At 43.9% G+C, this 18,709-nt stretch overlaps 2 protein-coding genes across 5 annotated transcripts in view; one reads left to right on the top strand and one right to left on the bottom strand.

The window, feature by feature from the left end:
* LOC109319747 (mitochondrial amidoxime reducing component 2-like) overlaps positions 1–10,315 on the bottom strand; it is a 19,088-nt gene extending 8,773 nt beyond the window's left edge. For 2 of the 4 annotated variants that reach the window (XM_019549504.1, XM_019549505.1), the window contains exons 1-4: positions 10,071–10,315; positions 7,593–7,766; positions 2,834–2,996; positions 1,148–1,288 (exon numbers count right to left, since the gene is read on the bottom strand). In XM_019549504.1, the coding sequence (XP_019405049.1) occupies positions 1,148–1,288; positions 2,834–2,996; positions 7,593–7,766; positions 10,071–10,300 (708 nt within the window). In that variant the 5' untranslated portion in view covers positions 10,301–10,315. The remainder of the gene's footprint in view (positions 1–1,147; positions 1,289–2,833; positions 2,997–7,592; positions 7,767–10,070) is intronic. The other 2 variants (XM_019549506.1, XM_019549507.1) reach the window with 2 other exon arrangements.
* On the top strand, positions 9,527–17,233 carry PFN3 (profilin 3). The gene is made up of 3 exons (XM_019549508.1): positions 9,527–9,749; positions 13,137–13,193; positions 16,261–17,233. Exon 3 carries the CDS (start codon positions 16,731–16,733, stop codon positions 17,142–17,144), a length of 414 nt encoding a protein of 137 aa, XP_019405053.1. The 5' UTR covers positions 9,527–9,749; positions 13,137–13,193; positions 16,261–16,730; the 3' UTR covers positions 17,145–17,233.
* The last annotated feature ends 1,476 nt before the right edge of the window (positions 17,234–18,709 follow it).

The following is an 18,709-nucleotide window of genomic DNA, read 5'->3' as shown; positions in this document are numbered from 1 at the left end:
CTCCGCTGCCCACTTCCCCCCAGGTCAAATATGACCCGTCCACCACCACCCTCTGAGTATGATCCTTGAGCCAATATGCAATCCATCTGACTGTGTAGGCATCAATGCCACAGTCGCCTAGTTTTTTAATGAGGATGGGGTGGGAAACGGTATCAAAGGCCTTGCTGAATTCCAGAAAGACTATGTCCACAGTGACACCTGCATCTATTGCCTTTGTGACCTGATCATAAAAGTCAATCAGGTTGGTCTGACATAATCTGCCCCTAATGAAACCGTGCTGGTTGCCCTTGAGCATCATCCCTGAAGCCAGCCCATCACAGATGTGCTCCTTGAGGATCTTCTCAAAGAGTTTCCCTAGGACTGAGGTAAGACTGACGGGCCTATAGTTGCCCCAGTCCGCTCTCTTCTCTTTTTTGAAAATGGGGACCACGTTAGCTATCTTCCAGTCATCCGGCACCTGGCCCGAGCACCATGGCGCTCATAAAGCCGTGCCAAGGGCCCTGCAATAACCCCAGCTAGGTCCCTCAACACCCTGGGGTGGAGAGCATCTGGACCCGCTGAGTTGAACACGTCCAGCCCCTCCAGAAGCTCTCTAACCCCGTCCTCCCCAGCCTGAGGTCTGAAGGCGTTCCCCTCGAGTCCATCTGGCATCACAGCAGGGAGTAAAGTTGGAAGGAAGGACCCAGCTTTATTGTACTGTAAGAATACCGATCCCCCGCAAAAAAAACAAAGCAAAACAACAAACAAACCACCAAACAAACCCACAACCCTTCTGCCCGTGTGTAGTTGTTCTAATTTTATATTTGACAGTTAACTTTGTATACACTCTAGGTTCTTATTTTAAGCCACCATTTTTGTGGAACTTCTGTTTTTAATGGAAATAGCCAGTCTTTCCTTATTAGTCTAAAATACTACCTACTGTAATCCCTTTTTGAATACAAAGGGTCAATCCCAGTAGGAGAATGTTGGGAATTTCAGGAATGATCTAACCCAGTACTGGGAGAAGCCTCTGCGCACATCCTTGATGAAGTGAACTCCAGCTCACAAAAGCATATACTGTAAATATGTTTAATTTAGTTAAGTCTATAAAATGCAGATCCATCCTGTCTGTGAACATATGGCAATTTGATTACTGCATAGTATTTACCTCCTCAAAGGCACTACAACCTGTAACAAGAATATTGGGTCTGAAGTTCTGGATTGTAACTTTTTTCTCCAGCCTTGTATTTAGATCTTCCAGTGAAGCTTCTGAGATGATCATAACTGGGCTGCAGTCAGGATAGGCAACCTATTATACACAGGAAAACAAACAAATCCTTAAGCTGCCATAAGAACATGTTTGTCAAACAGCCAAAGTCTGCAGGATAGGAAAGTGAAGAAACAGGTAAGCATGAACTGGTGGCCAGGGAGTCTTATGCCGTTGTAGCCAAATGCTTCCTCAAGTGTAATAAACTGAAAAGCAATTTCTCCCTTTCCAATAGAGTAAACCATTGTAAACTATACTTGGTCAAACTTTAATACTAAATTTCAATTTATGAAGGATGAATAGATTAACAACAGATGTCAGGTACTGTTATAAGATCAACAAGGCATTGTATTACAAATACTTCTAAGCATATCAGCAGAAGGTATTACAATTCCCTGGCCTTTTAGACTCTGTAACAGCCAATTAATGATTAACAACATTGATTAACCATTTATTAATCTTTTTATACATGAATTCTAAAAAGAGCTTTCATGTGAATTGATCCAGAATTTAAAAACATTATTCAAAACCTTTCCAGTTTTCTTTCTGCCAGTCAGAAGTTTCTTTTGGCCTTTACAGAGCTTAGCTTTTCTTTCCATCCCCTTTGATCAGCATGAAGTCTGTCAGCATGTCTGAACCTCTGCTATGGGATATTATTGCTTGTCTTACCTTGAAATATCAAAAATGGGCAATTCTCTTTAGTTCTAGTAAGACTGAGATCAGGAACTACTAAATCACATTATTACTTTCCTATTTCAATCTACATAAATGGTATTTCTCCATAGAGAAGATGAAATCTATCATGGGACCTGAAAAGATATTTACTCAAATTAACACCAACATTAAATTGTTATTTCCCATTCTCTTTGATCTACAAAAATGCAAACATCTTCCTGCCCCAGCAGAGGCCACTGTGCCCTACTGAGAACTCCCACCTGGCAGAAAAGAACTACCGTCTCTACACTACTTCCCTTGCCAGCTTTGCTGACAGCAAGTTAAGTGGAGGCTAGGAGAAGCAGACAGGATAGTAGGACACTGGATTCTAACAACTGAAGGGTGCCCAGTGAGAGCCCTGCTTTAGCACAACACCTAGTTTCCCTGCTCACACGCCCTTTCCCTGTTGCATAGGTGAAGAAGAGCTGCCATCGTTTCCCCAGAAGCTTTAATCCACTGTTACAGAGCTGAATCTAGCCTACTTTCTTGAAACAAAAGAAGAGAAAAGATAGGGGTATACATCACAGGGCAGGGAAGGGAGATGAAGAGGAGGGGGTTTCAGCATACACTACTGGCCAGCAACTTGCCTTCACAAACCTCATCCTCTCATTCAGTGAAGCACAGGGAGCCACTTAGTCCTGTGCTGTACTGATTCCTCACAGAATCTCTAGTTCTCGATGTACAATAACTTTAAAAGGATTTAAAGCAAGATTTAAGCATGTAAATAATCCCAGCAATGTCAAGGGGACTACTTGCATACTTGAAGCTAAATATGTGGTTACCACATTGCTGGACGGGAGGTTTAGGCAGAGGAAGACACATACAAAACAGGACTTTTTGTATAAACAGAAATAAAATAGATCCTTTGCTTTCCTTATCTGTGGGTCGGAAAACAGGCATGATATCTTTTGAATTTCTGGGCATCATGGAGGTCTCAAAGTGCACTAGTCGATATGGCTGTGTAGTCAAGAACGAGGTGATCCATTCAGCTGCCTCATCTCCACAGTCTCTGCCTTGGACATCAAATCCAAAGATCCTAAAAGGTTACAAAAGAAATCAGAGAATTGGCCTGAATGCTGAGAATGCTCATATACTTATTTTCATCTCTACGCTTAAAAGTTAAACTTCCCACTATACAAATGAAAAAAAATGTAGTAAACAGGCTTTCTGAGGGACAATAAGATGGAAAATTTTGATTTTAACTCAGGATCCACCAGAACTCCCTACAGGCCTACTTATAAAACCACTCCCTTTCCCCACCCCACAAGAGCCTACAATCAAGCACATGCAATGCTACTTCCTTGCAGTCAGGTAACTAGAATACTATAAAATCTTTTGTATTACTGAATATAGTAATATATTGTCTTTCCTCTTACAGACTGAACAAGATTCATATGCAGACAAAGTTAACTGGCACAAAAGGTACTGTAACAAATGGGTGCTGTGTTTCTCGTTGGTTATAAAAAGAAAAAAAGTATTCTGCACGAATGCCAACAATACGAAGAGAAAAATCTCTATCCAAAACAACACCAATTTAGATTAAATTAAATTAAACAAGAGAATGACAAAGTCAAACATAACAGCTATAGTTAACATTTGTTAATCCCAACCCTTGTCATTAAAAGAGTTTTGCCTCAATTTTTTAGAAGATTCAAGCCAAAACTGAGAGATTGTCACCCAAAGACCTTGTCAGCTGAACTTATGATATCAAATAATATCTAAGACACAGAAAATTTAATTTGTCGTTTCATGACAGTGAGTGGAGTAAGGCTGTAACATGGTTTACTTTTTAAAAAGATATTTATATCCTCTTTGAATTCTACATGCTCAGTCAAGTCAGCTAAAAACCAGGTTTAACCAGTTCAAGAATAATACTAAAGTTTATGAAGGATCTCAAGGTATGCAAGTCTTCATCACATAAACTGTCCCCAGAAGTGAGTTGTTCTAGAAGACTAACATTTCCCCTGACATGAAAATGCGAAAAAGAAAAAATAAGGGATATTTGAAAATTCTCTCACAGAGTTCCCAATGAGTTCTAACGTCTGGCTCCATACATTATGGAATGAGATACTCTTTCTATAGAGAGGTGAGGATTTAATATGGAAACTAATTCTACATGGTAGAAAATGCTAACAACAGCAGACCATGTTTCCAGCCATATGGCAATACATTTCAATGACAGTCATTATTGATGGTGTTATCTTTGAAATGGTCATTTAGATCTAAAAGGAAGATAAAGTTCATTAAAGCCACAAGAAATTCTCAGACAACAGCACTGAGCAGAGTGGATAAATAAATAGAGGTTTTAGAATATTTCAACCTTTTCTACCATCATGTTCATATTCAACTTATTTCTACTCAGACTGCTAGCTATATGTATGCTCCTGAGAAAGCTGTATTTGTTTGTGTGTGTGTGTATATATATATATATGAAAACAGGGCCAGAGGACTCCTATGCAGCTTTTAAGGCTAGCAAGTCATTGTATAGAAAATATGTGTGTACATATGTATGCGTACATACACATATATACACACACACACACTTACTACAAGATGGCTTGCCAGCCTTAAAGGCAGTACAGCAGCCCACTGGCCAGGTTTTTCTAAGTTAATAAGTTATTTCAGGTAAAACAATTGAAATGCATCAAAATAGCCTCCACTATTTAACTGCTACATTCTTCCCCCTCACCCAGCCTGCCTCTCACCCATTGACTCCTCAATTCACATCTTCACTGACTGCTTATCTTACATGCAGACCAGCCCAGCCTCTGGCTGCTTTACTTTTCATTCCATCCAGGAAGAGCACACACCAACTGCAGAGACTTCCTCAGCCTGATGAAGGATTTTTAAACGCGAAAGCTTGCTAAAATATATTTTTCCAACTATTTAAATTGGTCTAATAAAAGATATCAGATTCACCAAAAGAACCTTGTTTGCCTCAAAACAGCCTGAAATTCTGAAAGTGCTGAGCACATACCCCCTGTAAATCAAGGTATGCCAAATTAGGCATACAAAATAATGGTAACCAAAGTTAGTTGCTGTTAAAAATTTTGTACCCCATGCTGAAAGCCATTTTTTACATCCCCAATGGAGAATATTTTTGCCATAAACATGCTGCACAGTCATCCTGTACTGCTATATCTCTACTTAAATTCATACATGGCAAGGGTGTGAAAGATACAGCCCTATCATCCAGCTCACGGAGCTGCCTGCCACATGTAGCGCACATTGGCCCTGACCGCTTACACTCCATGCAGCAAGGAACTTGTCTGGCATGGGCCAGAGCGGCTGGGTGAACTGGATCCAGACCAGAAGTAGCGAGCTAAGCTGAGCAGAACAAGCACTGTCTGGAGCACCCGGCAGCCGCAGTGCCTCCTGTCACCTCCCAGACTGGCCTACTACTCCCGCTGGGCAGACTGAAGGCTGCAGCCCTGGAGCATTCTAGGGCTGTGGTGCTCACTCTGCCCAATGTGCAAAACAAAGTATTTATCCCTCATCTCATTATTAGAAATAGTTGACCCATTCACAAAACTTCAACCTTAGGCAGGTACCTGGCAGGGAAATTTTCAGTCTAAGCCATTCACACGTGGCAAAGTTATAATGGAATGTTATCTATTAGGAGTCAGGAGACCAAAGTTCTCTTCCTAGATGTACCAGTTGCTCATAAATTGACCTCTGGCAAATCAGTCCCTACAACTCATTTTCTGTGTTTGCAAAATGAGGGAGATACTTGCTTCTGAAAAGTCCAGAGGTATATAAAAAATATATGGTAACATATAATCGCTCATTGTTTAAAACTATAACTTATGGATGTTAATTACTTTTAAATCTTTTTCTAATGTTCTATCAAATTTTGAAAAATAAAATTTCAGAAATTTTTTTTTAAGCTAGAACACTTTTGATCAGACTGAATACATACAAATTAACATTTGTTTTAAATAACTATTTTCCCCATACTTTTATGGTGTGTCCTCACTGCCAATTTGCATTTCTCATGTAAACAAAAAAGCTGATTTACATTAGTCAACAGTAGTTTCCACAGCAACTTATTTATATGCAGAACTAGCAACCACAGTTCTTTACACACTTGGTGTTTTCTTTAGTCACTAGAAAAAATGGTAAGCTGTTTTGCCAGCCAAATAAGAAATATTTATCAACATGGCTAGGTAGATTCATAACATTTAGAGCTACCAAAAGACATTTGAAGGTGAAAAAAGCATCCTCTTTTCTCCTAGGTACTCACCATTTTCCAAAAGGGATTCATTATAAAGGTAAAATATTCTGTCACACTAATGCTAACTTGCCAGTTGCAAGTCTATGATGATGCACACCTTCCTGAAAATCAAGAAGCAGCTATATGCATTACCAAGATTTTCAGAAGCACCACCCAGGCAAACAAAATAAAGGCACATGGTAGTGCCAGAGTGATGTTGTAGCTGTGACAGTCCAGGAAATATGCAAAGCAAGGAGTTCTGTAGATGATACCTTTTTTGTGAATCGACTACATAGTTGAGACAGACCAGCTTCTGAATGTAATGCATTTTTTCATGAGTCAGACCTGAAAATCACCTCAGACCTGCATTTGCTTCTGCACTTCAGGTCAGACCTGAAGAAAAATGCATTGCATTTGAACACTTGCCTAACTCTATCCCAACTATGCAGTTAGTCCAATAAAAGGTAGGAGTGTGTGAAGTAGGTGCTATTCGATTCGGATTTGGCCCGAATCAGGGATAGTGATTCAATTTGTTGATTCAGATCACTGTCCCTGATTCAATTCGGCTGAACCTGAAGATTTGATGCTGATTTGGAGAATCAGCGATTCGCACACAGACACAGCTTTAAATGTTTTTTCTACATACCTCAAGGTTCCAGCATGGCTTGTGAACACTGCAATGCTGAGGTACATGAAGCGTCCCACAGGAGGAGGGGGGACCCTCCATGTGCTCGGCAGCAAACCCGGAAGTTCTGGGTCTGCTGCGCAGCACACTGAGGGGCCTCCCCGCACCTCCCCAGCTTGGCGATTGGTCACAGCGGGACCCCAGGTGCCCCCCTCCCCAGACCCAGGAAGCACCAGTCACTGAGCTGCGGGGTGTGGGAGGCTCCCTGTGTGCTCCCTGGCGGACCTGGAATTGGACCAGAAGTGCTTCTGGTCTACTTCTGGGTCTGCTGCAGAGCAAACTGGGGAGTCCCCCCGTGCTCCTATGGGATGCTCCATGCGCCCTAGCATCCCATCATTGACGAGCTGCCTGGTACCTTGAGGTATGTAGAAAAAACATTTTAAGTTCTGTCTATGTCCAAATCAATCTTTCCGAATCTCTCCAAATTGATTTGGAGGGTTCCGATTCCATTTAGAAAGATTAAAGGGTCCTCTGATTCAATCTGGACTCAGAGATTCGGCCACTGAATCAGGCCAAATCGAATCAGGGACCAAACTTCGCACAGGCCTAATAAAAGGCATCGCCCACAAAAATCCTTGCCTCTTAAAGACGTGAGTAATTTTGATATTTCTACTAAGGCTCTGAAGATCGTAACTTATTTGGCAGATCTACTGTATGGTCTTTAATATTTTCTCTTCTGCAATAAGTGGGTTTATTTAATAGGTAGAAAATAAGTACATTTTATCCTTTTGTACCTGCAATTATGCACTTTATTTTTCCTGGAAAGTTTAATGGGAACACGCAGCTCCTTCATTTCTGGTGCACTGAGCATCAAGTAGCCATTGCCACAGCTTACAGAAATCAGCACTAGCCGAGGCTCCTGCCGACCAGTGACCATATGTCCATCCTCTTTAATTACAAGCCAAAACCTATAGTTTAAGAAAAGGAGAGGAGTATATATATATATATTCAACATCACAAATATTACTTGTGTTTATGCCATATCATCAATGTGCAGAGAACTAGGTGCAGATATAGAGAGAGATTCCCTGCTTCACAGAGCTTATGCATTTTCTCCTGCACTGTTCAGGTTCCTGATTCCTGAAGAATCCGATTCGTCCCTCAACACTCTTTTGTCCTTACTCAACACAGTGATGTCCCTCAGGAAAGGCTTCATTGGAGAAGCAGAGAAAATGGATAGAACTGAGACTCTACAGCACAAAATAATTTTATCAGAGGTTTCTTACTAAGGAACTTACTGCCAGATTCCATACTAAGACAATAGCATCCACACATTTAAAATACAATATACATGTATTGGGCAGGTCCAGACACGTATGGACGTTTGGTTCTCCAAGGACAAGTAGTGGTGGTGCACTTTGTGCCACCACTTCTTGTCCCTGGGTAATGCCCATGCCACATTTGGCACGCAACAAGTTGCCCTGGGTGGGGTAGGGGAGGCTGGGGCCAGCACTGGGCTGGCCCCAGCAGCCTTACCTGGGGGCCTTCGGGGCTGCAGCCATGGTGATTCTGCCTCACAGAGCCTGACTGGCAGCAGAGCATGACTCCGGGCAGCCTGGCTCTTCTTTTCAGTAGCATGCGCTGGCTGAGTGTTCATTGCTCTGTTTTTTTTTCACAGTTTTTTTTTTTGACCCTTGAATAGCCAGGGGTCAAAAAAAGCCACAGGAAAAAAACACCCCAGCAACCAATCCTGACACAACTCAAGACATGACACTCTAAATTGCCACAGATAAAGCAGGGAAACTATGGCAGCCAACATCCTGCTTCTAGAAACAGTCGCTGTGGCCCCTGCTATACATTACATCGGGGTAGGCAACATTTTTTGGCCAGAGTGCTGAAAGACCCACAGTGTCTACCTCGGAAGGTGCTGGAGTGCTGACATGCTGGAGCTCAGAAAAGAATCCTGACCACAGCCAGCCCAGAGCCCAGTCTGCTTGCAGCAGGGCTCGCAGCCTCCCAGCTGCCTGCTGGGAACAGCCTGGGCTCTGTGGCTGGTAGCAGCTGCTTAGAGCCTGGGCTGGCAGTGGTGTACAGAACAAGATGGCCTTGCGTGCCATACTCAGCACGTGTGCCGGGGGGGTGCTGACCCCTGCATTATATATAGCATGCAATTCACTGGTTCATTCTGGACTAAATTTAGACTGGCCACACGTGCCAGGTAAGTATCACACAAGTCACTGGTGAATTGTGCAATAAATTTAGACAGCCACCTAGGCAAAGTAAGCCCAGCCACACATGCAAAGTAATTATCACACAATTCCCTGGTGAATCACAAACTAAAGCTAGAAGGGCCACACGTGCAAAGTAAGGATCACACAATCCACTGGTGAATCATACACTAAATGCAGATTGGCCATACATGCAAAGTGACCATCACACCCTAAAAAAGGACTCTAAGAAGAGCCAACCAGTGACCAAATTAGTGCTTGACAAAAAATGGAACAGCTTTCTAGCCAGCGTTCATTTGAACCCAGGGCTAGTGCTAGGGGGTGGTCTGTGGGGGGAATATAACCAACCCTCCCAGCACCATTCTCGTCTAAGCCCCCCGCTCGCCCACACTGGTGAGCCTGCCCTACTGCAGCCCACAGCCAGCGTTCCCTCTAAGTGGTGTGGTGTGTGCGGCTATGCAGGTGTGCTCGGTAGTGCAGCATGAGTGGACCTGCATGGCCATGCATGCCACGCCGCTTAGAGGGAACGCTGCCTGCAGCCTGCAGAGGTGTAATGCCTTAAGGCAGCGGTTCCCAGACTCTGCCAGACTGCACCCAGCCAATTTAAAATGATACAACCTGAAGTACTGCCAGTGCATTTTTCAGTTCAACCCAAAGGACCACCAGCACAGAGTTGTCATAAGCAATCAGTCTAAGAAATCTGTTAACCTGCACCACTGACAAGTTGTCTGCGCACCCCTGGCGGTACCCATACCATGGGCTGGGAACCGCTGCCTTAGGTGGGTATTGGTAAAAAATAATAATAATAAAAAAAAGAATATGTTCGGCCAGAAGATATATAGCACAACCCCCCAATTTTCTGCCCAAGAGGTGTCCTACCCGTTTGAACCTGTGGCAGGGCCCCCACCCTCCGCTGGCTGCAGAGGGGGCACCAATCTAAGCAGGAAAGGGGATCCCTCCCAAACCCGGCGAGACCCCCTGGCAGCAAACCCCGCGCAAGTGGCCTGGCCTGGCCTGGCCTGGCCGGGCGGCCCCCGGCGCTACCTGTCGCGCAGGTCCCCGCTGCGCAGCCCCAGCGCGGTCAGCTCGGCGCGGCGCACGGCCGCCCCCCCGCACGACTTCACCGGGTACAGAAACAGGGCGGCCACAGAGCCCACCCGCTGCAGCCGCCGCCGTCGCCCGCCCCAGCGCCAGGCCAGCGCCGCCGACACGGCCAGCGCCAGGGCCAGCGCCGCGGAGGCCCCCACATAGGCCGCCCAGCTGGCTCCGCTCATGGCCGTTGCGGCTGCAGCCCGGGGCTGTCCCCTGTGCGCCCTTCCCCGGCCAGCCCCGGGCCGCGCGAGGAGCTCCGCCTCGCTCGGGAAGGGTGGGGGATGTGGAGAGGCCGAGGAAGGCCCTCTTTGTTCTCCCCCCTCCCCCTCAATGATGGTTGAATTAATCCGTCAGGTTATTCATTATCCGCAGAGCTGGCTGAGCCACTAAGCGCTTCTCTCGGCCCTCGGCTCGTGGTGGCTGCCCGCTGGGATCGCTAGGGTTAAATTTTCCTCAGACTCTTTGGCTCCCAGTAAGCAGAGGTGGGGTGGGGAAAGAAGTCTCCTTTCCTGCGGGGGTCATTCCTGTCTGGGATAGTTACATATTGACCTAATAAACAATCCCCTTCACCTCCCCTCGAGTTGCCAAGGGGAACATGCAAAGAAGGAGTTATGTGCTAGTTACATATTTACACGATAAACAGTTGGCTTAGCTTGGCACCAATTGCCAAGGGGTAGATGCAAAGAAGGGGTTACATTACATATTTACAGGCTAGTTACAGAGACGTAGCCATGTTGGTCTAAGGACACGGGCAGACAAGGTTCTTCGGGTTAATCCGATATCTTTTATTAGGCCAACTCAAATAGTTGGAAAAATTCTTCTTAGCAAGCTTTCAGGTTTAAATACCCTTCATCAGGCAGAGGAAGCGCCTGCAGTTGGTGTGTGCTCTTTTTCTGTTTCAAATGGAAAAGAGCACAGCCCGGCTGCAGACACTTCCTCTGCCTGAGGAAGGGTATTTAAACCTGAAAGCTTGAAAAGAAGAATTTTTTCAACGATGTGAGTTGCTCTAATAAAAAATACATCAGATTTGCCCAAAGAACCTTGTCTACATGCCAGTGACACATTTACATAATAAAAGATCACCTTTGCACTTACATGCAAAAAAAGGAGCACATGGACAAACCGTGTATTTGGTCAGGCTAGCAGACATCAGCCTATTTCTTTTTCACTGAGGTTCCCTGAAGTGTTGAATTTTCTGATGTATAAATTGCCTATGACAAGTCTCTATACTGAGCTGATACACTGGGGCAACATGAAGTAAAGGCAAAATATGCCATCTCTTAGGAGCACTGTGCAACTCAGGACACGTCTGTGTCTCTCCTGAACCAGGGCCCCAAGAAAACGTAATAAATCTCTGATAGAACCCAAACCTTTTGGCAGCTATAACGGAGGATGTGATGGATTGGCACAGATTGTCAAGGGATGGGACCCCTGAAGAAAGCCATGATGAAGACAAGGACAAGGACAATGACGGGGAGAGTCAACAAGAGAGAAGGTAAGGACAGCAAAGACTGAAAGGACTGGGAAGTAGACAGGAATGGGGGGAAGGGTTAGAGGCCAGGTTGCATCATTGTGATAGGCAAGGGTGATGGACATGCAGGATGCAGTGTGAATATTGTGACAGGAATGTGTATGGGCTTTGGCCTGCCAAGTGATCCATAGGAGACAGAGGTATTGTGGTATGCATAGATTTATGGCCAGGACAGAGGTAATGTGGTATATAAATATTTATTTATGTATAAAGAAATAGATCTTTTTTGCAAATAAAAAAAAGAGGATCTGATTGTTGGTGGGGAAGGATTCCTGCTTCTGTTTCCATGGGTCATGGATCCACTGAATTGTTGGGGCTCTCCCAGAGCCAGGGCACACCCAGGGGTGGGGTGTACTGGAGTACCTGCAGCCACCTTTGATTCCTGCTCCATCCATAGTTTAAAACTAATTACCTGGCCATGGCAGCAACACTTCCAGTCAGGCAGTGCTGAGGGAGTCACTTCACTTCATGGCTCATTATAATCTACCTGATATCTTCTAAACTCTTCATTTCATGGATATTAATAACCCTTTCCTTTTTTCCATGGTCTTGATGTCCCACCAATCAGGCTATCCTTTGTTCTGAAATTCTGCTGTCTGTTCACTGCTCCTGCTCATGAAGCTCCTTTTTCACAGCCCTGTAGACTGTTTTTAACTCAGTCCAATGAAGTTATATTTGTTTTTGCTTCAATCCTAAACTGAAAAAATACATCCTTAGGCCCCTAGCATACTAGTAAAGCTTCTAGTTTATTTTTAACTGGAGAAAAATATGTGTTGTTTTATATGTGATGATGCACCTCATCATCTGCACTCCCCTTTTCAAAATTCTAGATCTGCCCATGCCTGGAGCCCACTTTATTCCAACCTCTCCATCTACTGTTTCCCTAACTGGATTCCTTCTCCTTGATTTCTCTCTCCAGGCATTAGCAACGACAATTTTTCCAAACTTTCTGTTTTCTAAGAGACATGACTAGAAGCAACAACCTTGTAGTCTCCTGTGCCATTCACCCATGCATCTTGTCCGTCTGGGGTTTTCTGGTTTCACCGTTGCTTGAGGAAGAGACAGTTTGTTACTGGGTCAGATCTTGGAAGGTTCCCCAGGGGGTCTCGTCTGCCATGTCTTGCTAAAATAAATTATTTTAATTGGGAGGAAGATAGTTTGTCCCACCTTTCCTGGTGCCTTCCTTCAGTCTTCCCAACTGTTGTTCCTGCTTGGGGCTTCGCCTCCCCTGCACCCCACCTAATGCCAACAAAAGATGTTGTTTCCAGTTTGCTAGTTCTGGTACAGTGTAGACTCTGGTGTTCCGGTCTTCTGAATTTATGCCCGTCGGATTTGGATGCTATCTCATCTGAGTTTTCCCCCGACTGTATTTGGTCCCACCTAACCATCTTTCCGACCCTGGGTTACCTTGCTCCCTGGCATCTCTCTCTCTCTCTCAGCTCTATACTTACCACAGCTCAGATGTCCATCTCTCCTTGTCCCTTCAGGTCTCATTTGGATCCAATCTGGGTGGGAGATATCGGGAGTCCATGGTGTTTCTTTAGGTAAGTCACTGAGCCTTGTATGGCTCTGTTTATCTTTGAAGGCCTCTTCCTGGGGCAACCACCATGTCCCTTCAGTGGGACTCTGCTCTGCTCCAGGTCATTCTGGGCCCATTGGAGAACTCACTTCTGGTCCCCCGAGCTGCTCTTCTGCCGGGCCTTTTATCCCAGTCCCAAGGGGCCAGCTGGCAAATTGGCACCGGCATGCTGCCATAAAGCATGCTCACACTGATATGGAAGCTAGCTCAGGCTTCTCCTGGCTCCACTGTTCCCCTTTCTCTTTTTCTTTTAGTGCAGTGTTTTTCCCTGCCGCGGTTTCACTTTCACCGCGTTTCTGTTCCAGCATGGCATTCCGCCAACTCTGCTCCTCGCCCGGTCAAGGTAAGTCTTGCCTTGTGGCTCCATGCCTGCCACAAACCTCAGACCACAGAAAAAGGAAATTAGGCTGGAGATTTGAAGGAACTTTCTGACCATGAGAGTGGTCATAACAAGTTGGAGGAGCCATTAGGACAGGCTACTTAGGGAAATCGTGGAATCACCATCCTTGGAAGTTTTGATGAACAGGTTGGACAGACACTTGGCTGGGATGGTTTAGTCAAGAAGGATCCTACCTTGAGCCGTGAGTGAGGTCCCTTCCAGCTCTATTTTCCTATGATCCTATTTTGCTATTGCATGCTTCTGTTACCACTTTATTTGCTCACATTGTACTTCCAGTGCCCAGCAAGCCCCTGCCTCAGGACTGCATATATTGCCTCAGTAATTAGATCTTCACATCAATATCCAGAAATATGGTCAGTATGGTGATTCAGTTATATGACCAGGCTTCTAACAGAAATGTAGTCTGTGCATCTACCACAGCTGATACTTCTCTCCATAAGCCACTTGACAGACAGGCATGTACCTCCCCTGCTGAACTCTTATTCACGACATATCATAGACAAGCAAAAAAAATGCAGACAATTTGTTTGGACTATCCAAAAGCCTTTGTCAAAGGCCTTTTAAAAAGCCATTAGATGGTCTTGGGATGGGAGAAGCAAAGAATGCTGGCCAGGAGACAGAAAACAGGAGCATGAATATCAATTATCAATTTTCAACCTGACAAAATACGAATAGTGGGTCACATAATTCTATACATGATTGTTAACATATATTTTATTAGGACTGTCATTCATTAAATTAATCTAAACTAATGTTTATGGGGTAGTGCGGGTGGAAAGAGTGACCAGGGAACAGATCTGCAAATAAAAAAAAACCTATTCAGATTATTTACGAGTTTTGTGCAAAACTTCAGAGGGGCTCAACCAAGCTAGTGATGGCAGATTAAATTAATTGTTAACAAATTTAGGATAATGCATATTGAAAATTTCTTATTGTAAATGTGTAGGAAAAAGAAGTGAGCATTACTTTGCAGAGCTCAATCAAAATTTCAGCTCAAGAAGCAGCAGCAGTAAAAAAAAGTATGGACTAGAAAATACTGAACATGTTATGCCTTTTATATGTAATTGTTTTTAGTTCTAAGCATCTCAAGCATTTTGGTAGGTTGGTTTGTTTTTAATGGAAATGTGAATTCAGGCACTTAAACTTTCTGAGGTGCTTGGAACAACTGTTTTCTCTTCAGAAACAGTGAGCATCCAGGAGGTTCCAATGAAGTTCTATCCTGAAGCACAGAGCACGTCAAAAATCCTTCCCATCATACATGCACCCACAAAAAACAATTTTTACCTGGAAGAGGTTAACTATTCCCACCTGAAAATATATGGCAAACAGAAGAAAAAGGCCAGAACTGAAGATTTTACAAATTGTTCCCAAATCCTCAGAAATGGTTTCTTCAAGACATTAAATAAGACATATTCAATTGGTATAAATGTGGCACTGCTATGTAAGTGCTCAGATGGTATTGCCACTACATGAGAGAACTGAGAAAGTTTGACTGGCTCAGACATGATATCAAGGGTACCACCTCAATATGGACACCAAAAGCTTGACCCTAAGAGTGTCACAACCCTGCTGATCGGAAGCAGACAATGTCAGGAACAGAAAAGGTTCAAAGTCCAGGGGATCAGGAGCAAGAAGATCAGGATGCCAAGGTTTGATATAGGTCTTCACCTAGCTAGAGCCAAAAGGGTCAAGCCAGATCTGGACCAGAGGTGTTTGCCAAGTAGTCCACAGCAGCCAGCTGTAAAAGACTAGGACATGGGCAACTGCAAAGTCAAGAGCCATGAACCAGAGGAATCAGCTAGCAGCAACCAGAAAACAAAGAACAAGGACTCAGTCATCCAAAGCTAAACAGAATATCTGTCCTATTGATTAACTTGCTGAGCGGAAATACTTGCTGCTTTTAAGCTGGGAGCTACAACCATGCAGGCCAGTGGGACCAGCTGAAAGTAGTTAGCCCACTGGCTGCCAACCCAACTAAGGTAACTAGGGCCAGCTGGGAGTAATTTTTCCTGCCTGTTGCCCTGATTCCTGATACAAAGTATGTGGGAGGTCATGTTTCCATAACGGGATGTTGATTGAATTATAAGTAAGATTTTAAAACTGATCCACATTTCTTTGGTTTGGACTCTACAGATGAAATCTGGATTAGGTTGAGATTCAGATCCAAAATTCAGAAATGTTCAGATTAAGGAGCTGATTTGGCTCAATTCTACTTCAGTTACCACCTGAAGCCACAGCAAACTCATGTTAATGAGTTTCTGCCCAAAATCCTATAGGTTTTTCATTGCCCACCCCAAAACCTGCAGGTGCTGTGAAAAACAAAGTATATTTTAGCTGTAAAGTATAAGTAAACCATGTTGCATGTCCTGTTCTCTTTTCTGATATTCCAGATCAAAAGATTATGTCTCTAGACCAGGACATAGAAAGAGGGCCAGAAAGGCTTTGGAGATGGTCGGACAATTTTGTGTCTGAGGAATTCTGCCTCTGAGTATGGAGTCCTCCCCTTGAACTATCCAATGGGCAAAATCAGATCCAATACACACTGAAAGATTTTTTAACACCTTCAACTACAGGACACAGAACTTCCTCCTTTTAAGCTTATGTTACTATATCTGTACGCTTTCATTTTCAGCCCTTACACCAAGTCCTGTGAGATACCACTGAGGAATTTTCATTTTATTTGAAGGCACTAATTAAAAAGAAAAAGAGGGTCATAGGAATATCCCTGTCTGGTAGCAGAGGAGATAAGTACAAACAACATCTTTGGACATCCAGAGAATAAAAACTACCTTTACTTTTAAGACATATTACATCATAATACACTATAGGCCATGATGACAGATGCTTCTGACATCACAAAGAGACTCCTAGCAACTGTTTAAGCATACAGATGACAGCTGCCTCACAGGGACAGATGTCTTTGACTGGTAAAGCAAGAGTAGCATCTGTTGTATCATTCTAGTTCCTCAGTGCAAACTCTCCAGGATCCTCTGCAGCTCAGGATCTCCAGGCTTAGCTTGAAAGAACTCAGGTCCCGGAGACCAGAAGACAAAAGAGAGGTCCAATACTTGGCTGAGATTATTTCAGAGGCATTCTGACAGGATGGGTGACTGGAAGAGCTACATCAACACCATCCTCAAGGACAAGAACATTGAAGATGTAGCTATTGTGGGGCATTCGGACAACAAGTCTGTGTGGGCTTCCAAGCCAGGAGGTGTGCTTGCTGCCATCTCACCTCAGGAAGTGGGGGTGATCACAGGTCAGGACAGGAAAACATTCCTGCAGACTGGGATTACAATAGCTGGCAAGAAGTGCAGTGTGATCCGTGACAACCTGTTGGTGGACAAAGATGCTGTGATGGATGCCAGAACCAAAGGGGGTGACAGCATGTCCATCTGTATTGGCAAGACTCCCAAAGCCTTAGTCTTCCTCATGGGTAAAAAGGGAATCCATGGAGGAGCCCTTAACAAGAAGGTCCATGAGATGATTACAAGCATGAAAAGCCAGGGTAGCTAAAGCAAGAGACACCATCTTCCTGAGCAGAAAGTACAGTGAAAATCTCATTGCTTTAAAAGAAAGGGAAAAAAAATCCTGATTTCACTTAACCATTTCTTTGTCTCTTTCTTTGGGGTGGGGGAAGTTTGTTGTTTTACTAACAATCTGCCTGTCTGTCTCTTTGAGAGAGGACTGAGCAATATTTACTGTTCCCATAAGACTTAACATTAACCATGCTGTTTCTAAGCCATCTTGACTGAGGGTTTATGTTTTCCTTGACTAGCCCCCCTTTGCCTCAGCTCCAGCTGATCCACTATTATTTTGAGACCCTTGCCTTGTTGCCCTAAATTTATAATTCAGGAGGTTTGAGAGCTCCTACAAACAGTATTAAAAATAAGATTAACCGGGGTGTTGGGAATACTCAATATTTTTCTACTGTTCCATTAGCCAATCAATGAAATAAATTATATAATTTTCTTTCATTATAGAATGTTATTAATACGTGTATCATTTACTATCCATATTAGTCACAGAGGATTTGTTAAGGGCAGAATATAGGTAATCTATATATTGTGTAAACCTAGAAGAGGTGGCTGCAAAACTCTGCACCTCTGCTACATGTGCTATGTAAATGATAATGACCACAGTTTGTTACATAGGGAGGGTATCACTGGGACAAGACTGGTTAACTAGGAATTTGAACTATTCCAGGACATTAGGCAGCCTCTTGCTACCAGGCCTGTTGACTGTCTGGAAGTCTGTGGCAACAAACAGGCATCACATATTTGTCCCAGGATATAGCATCTTATCCCAGGACAAAGTGCAGTCATGCAGTCTTCCATGACCATCTTGAAGTGTGTCTGAACAGTTGGCCCAGGATGGCATCATTGAATCAACTGCAGAAAAACAATAATGCATTCAGCAGCTTACAGCTGACTTGTAATGTTGTACTTGCCAATCTCGAGACATTTCCGTTCCAGGACAAACACTTTGTTCCTAGTGTGTATGTGGTTTCCGGAAATTTTGTCTTTCAACCTGCACACTTCCTAAAATACTTTAATGACTCTACCTTATACAGTAATTTTGGAGGGTAATTTGGATTTTTTTCAGCCCTCAATATTCTTTTTCCAGTTCCTGCACAGAGGGGAGAAGATGGAGCTGCTCATTCCTCATTCAACCTTTTCTTTCCCATGACAAGTGTCCTCAAGATCCTTGGCCTTGTATCATCTCAATTCTTTGACTTTTTCACACACTACTACCATTGCATCCACCATTACTGTGATAGGAATAGGACATTAGGCAGCCTTCTGCTACTAGGCCTGTTGACTGACTGGAAGTCCGTGGCTACAAGCAAACATCACTTTTGTCTTGAGACAAACTATTTTATCCCAGGACAAAGTGTTGTACTAAATGCTGCAGCACTAATTGGACTGCATGATTGGGCGGTCAATGTCAAGGGTTATAGGCTGTACAGGAGGGACAGGATAGGAAAGAGAGGTGGGGGCGTGGTGCTCTATATTAAGGAGGAATACACATCCTCATTAATTAGCAAAGAGTCAGGGGAGGGGCACTCTGAAGTGCTTTGG

This window comes from Crocodylus porosus, unplaced genomic scaffold, assembly GCF_001723895.1.
Source record: "Crocodylus porosus isolate Cpor-Errol unplaced genomic scaffold, CroPor_comp1, whole genome shotgun sequence".
NCBI lineage: Eukaryota > Metazoa > Chordata > Crocodylia > Crocodylidae > Crocodylus > Crocodylus porosus.
The sequence above is the reverse complement of the archived record's forward strand: the minus strand, read 5'-3'. Positions and strand labels throughout refer to the sequence as shown.

Coding starts and splice junctions, on each gene's coding strand:
- PFN3 (XM_019549508.1), top strand. CDS start 16,731: ATGGGTGACTGGAAGAGCTACATCAACACCATCCTCAAGGACAAGAAC.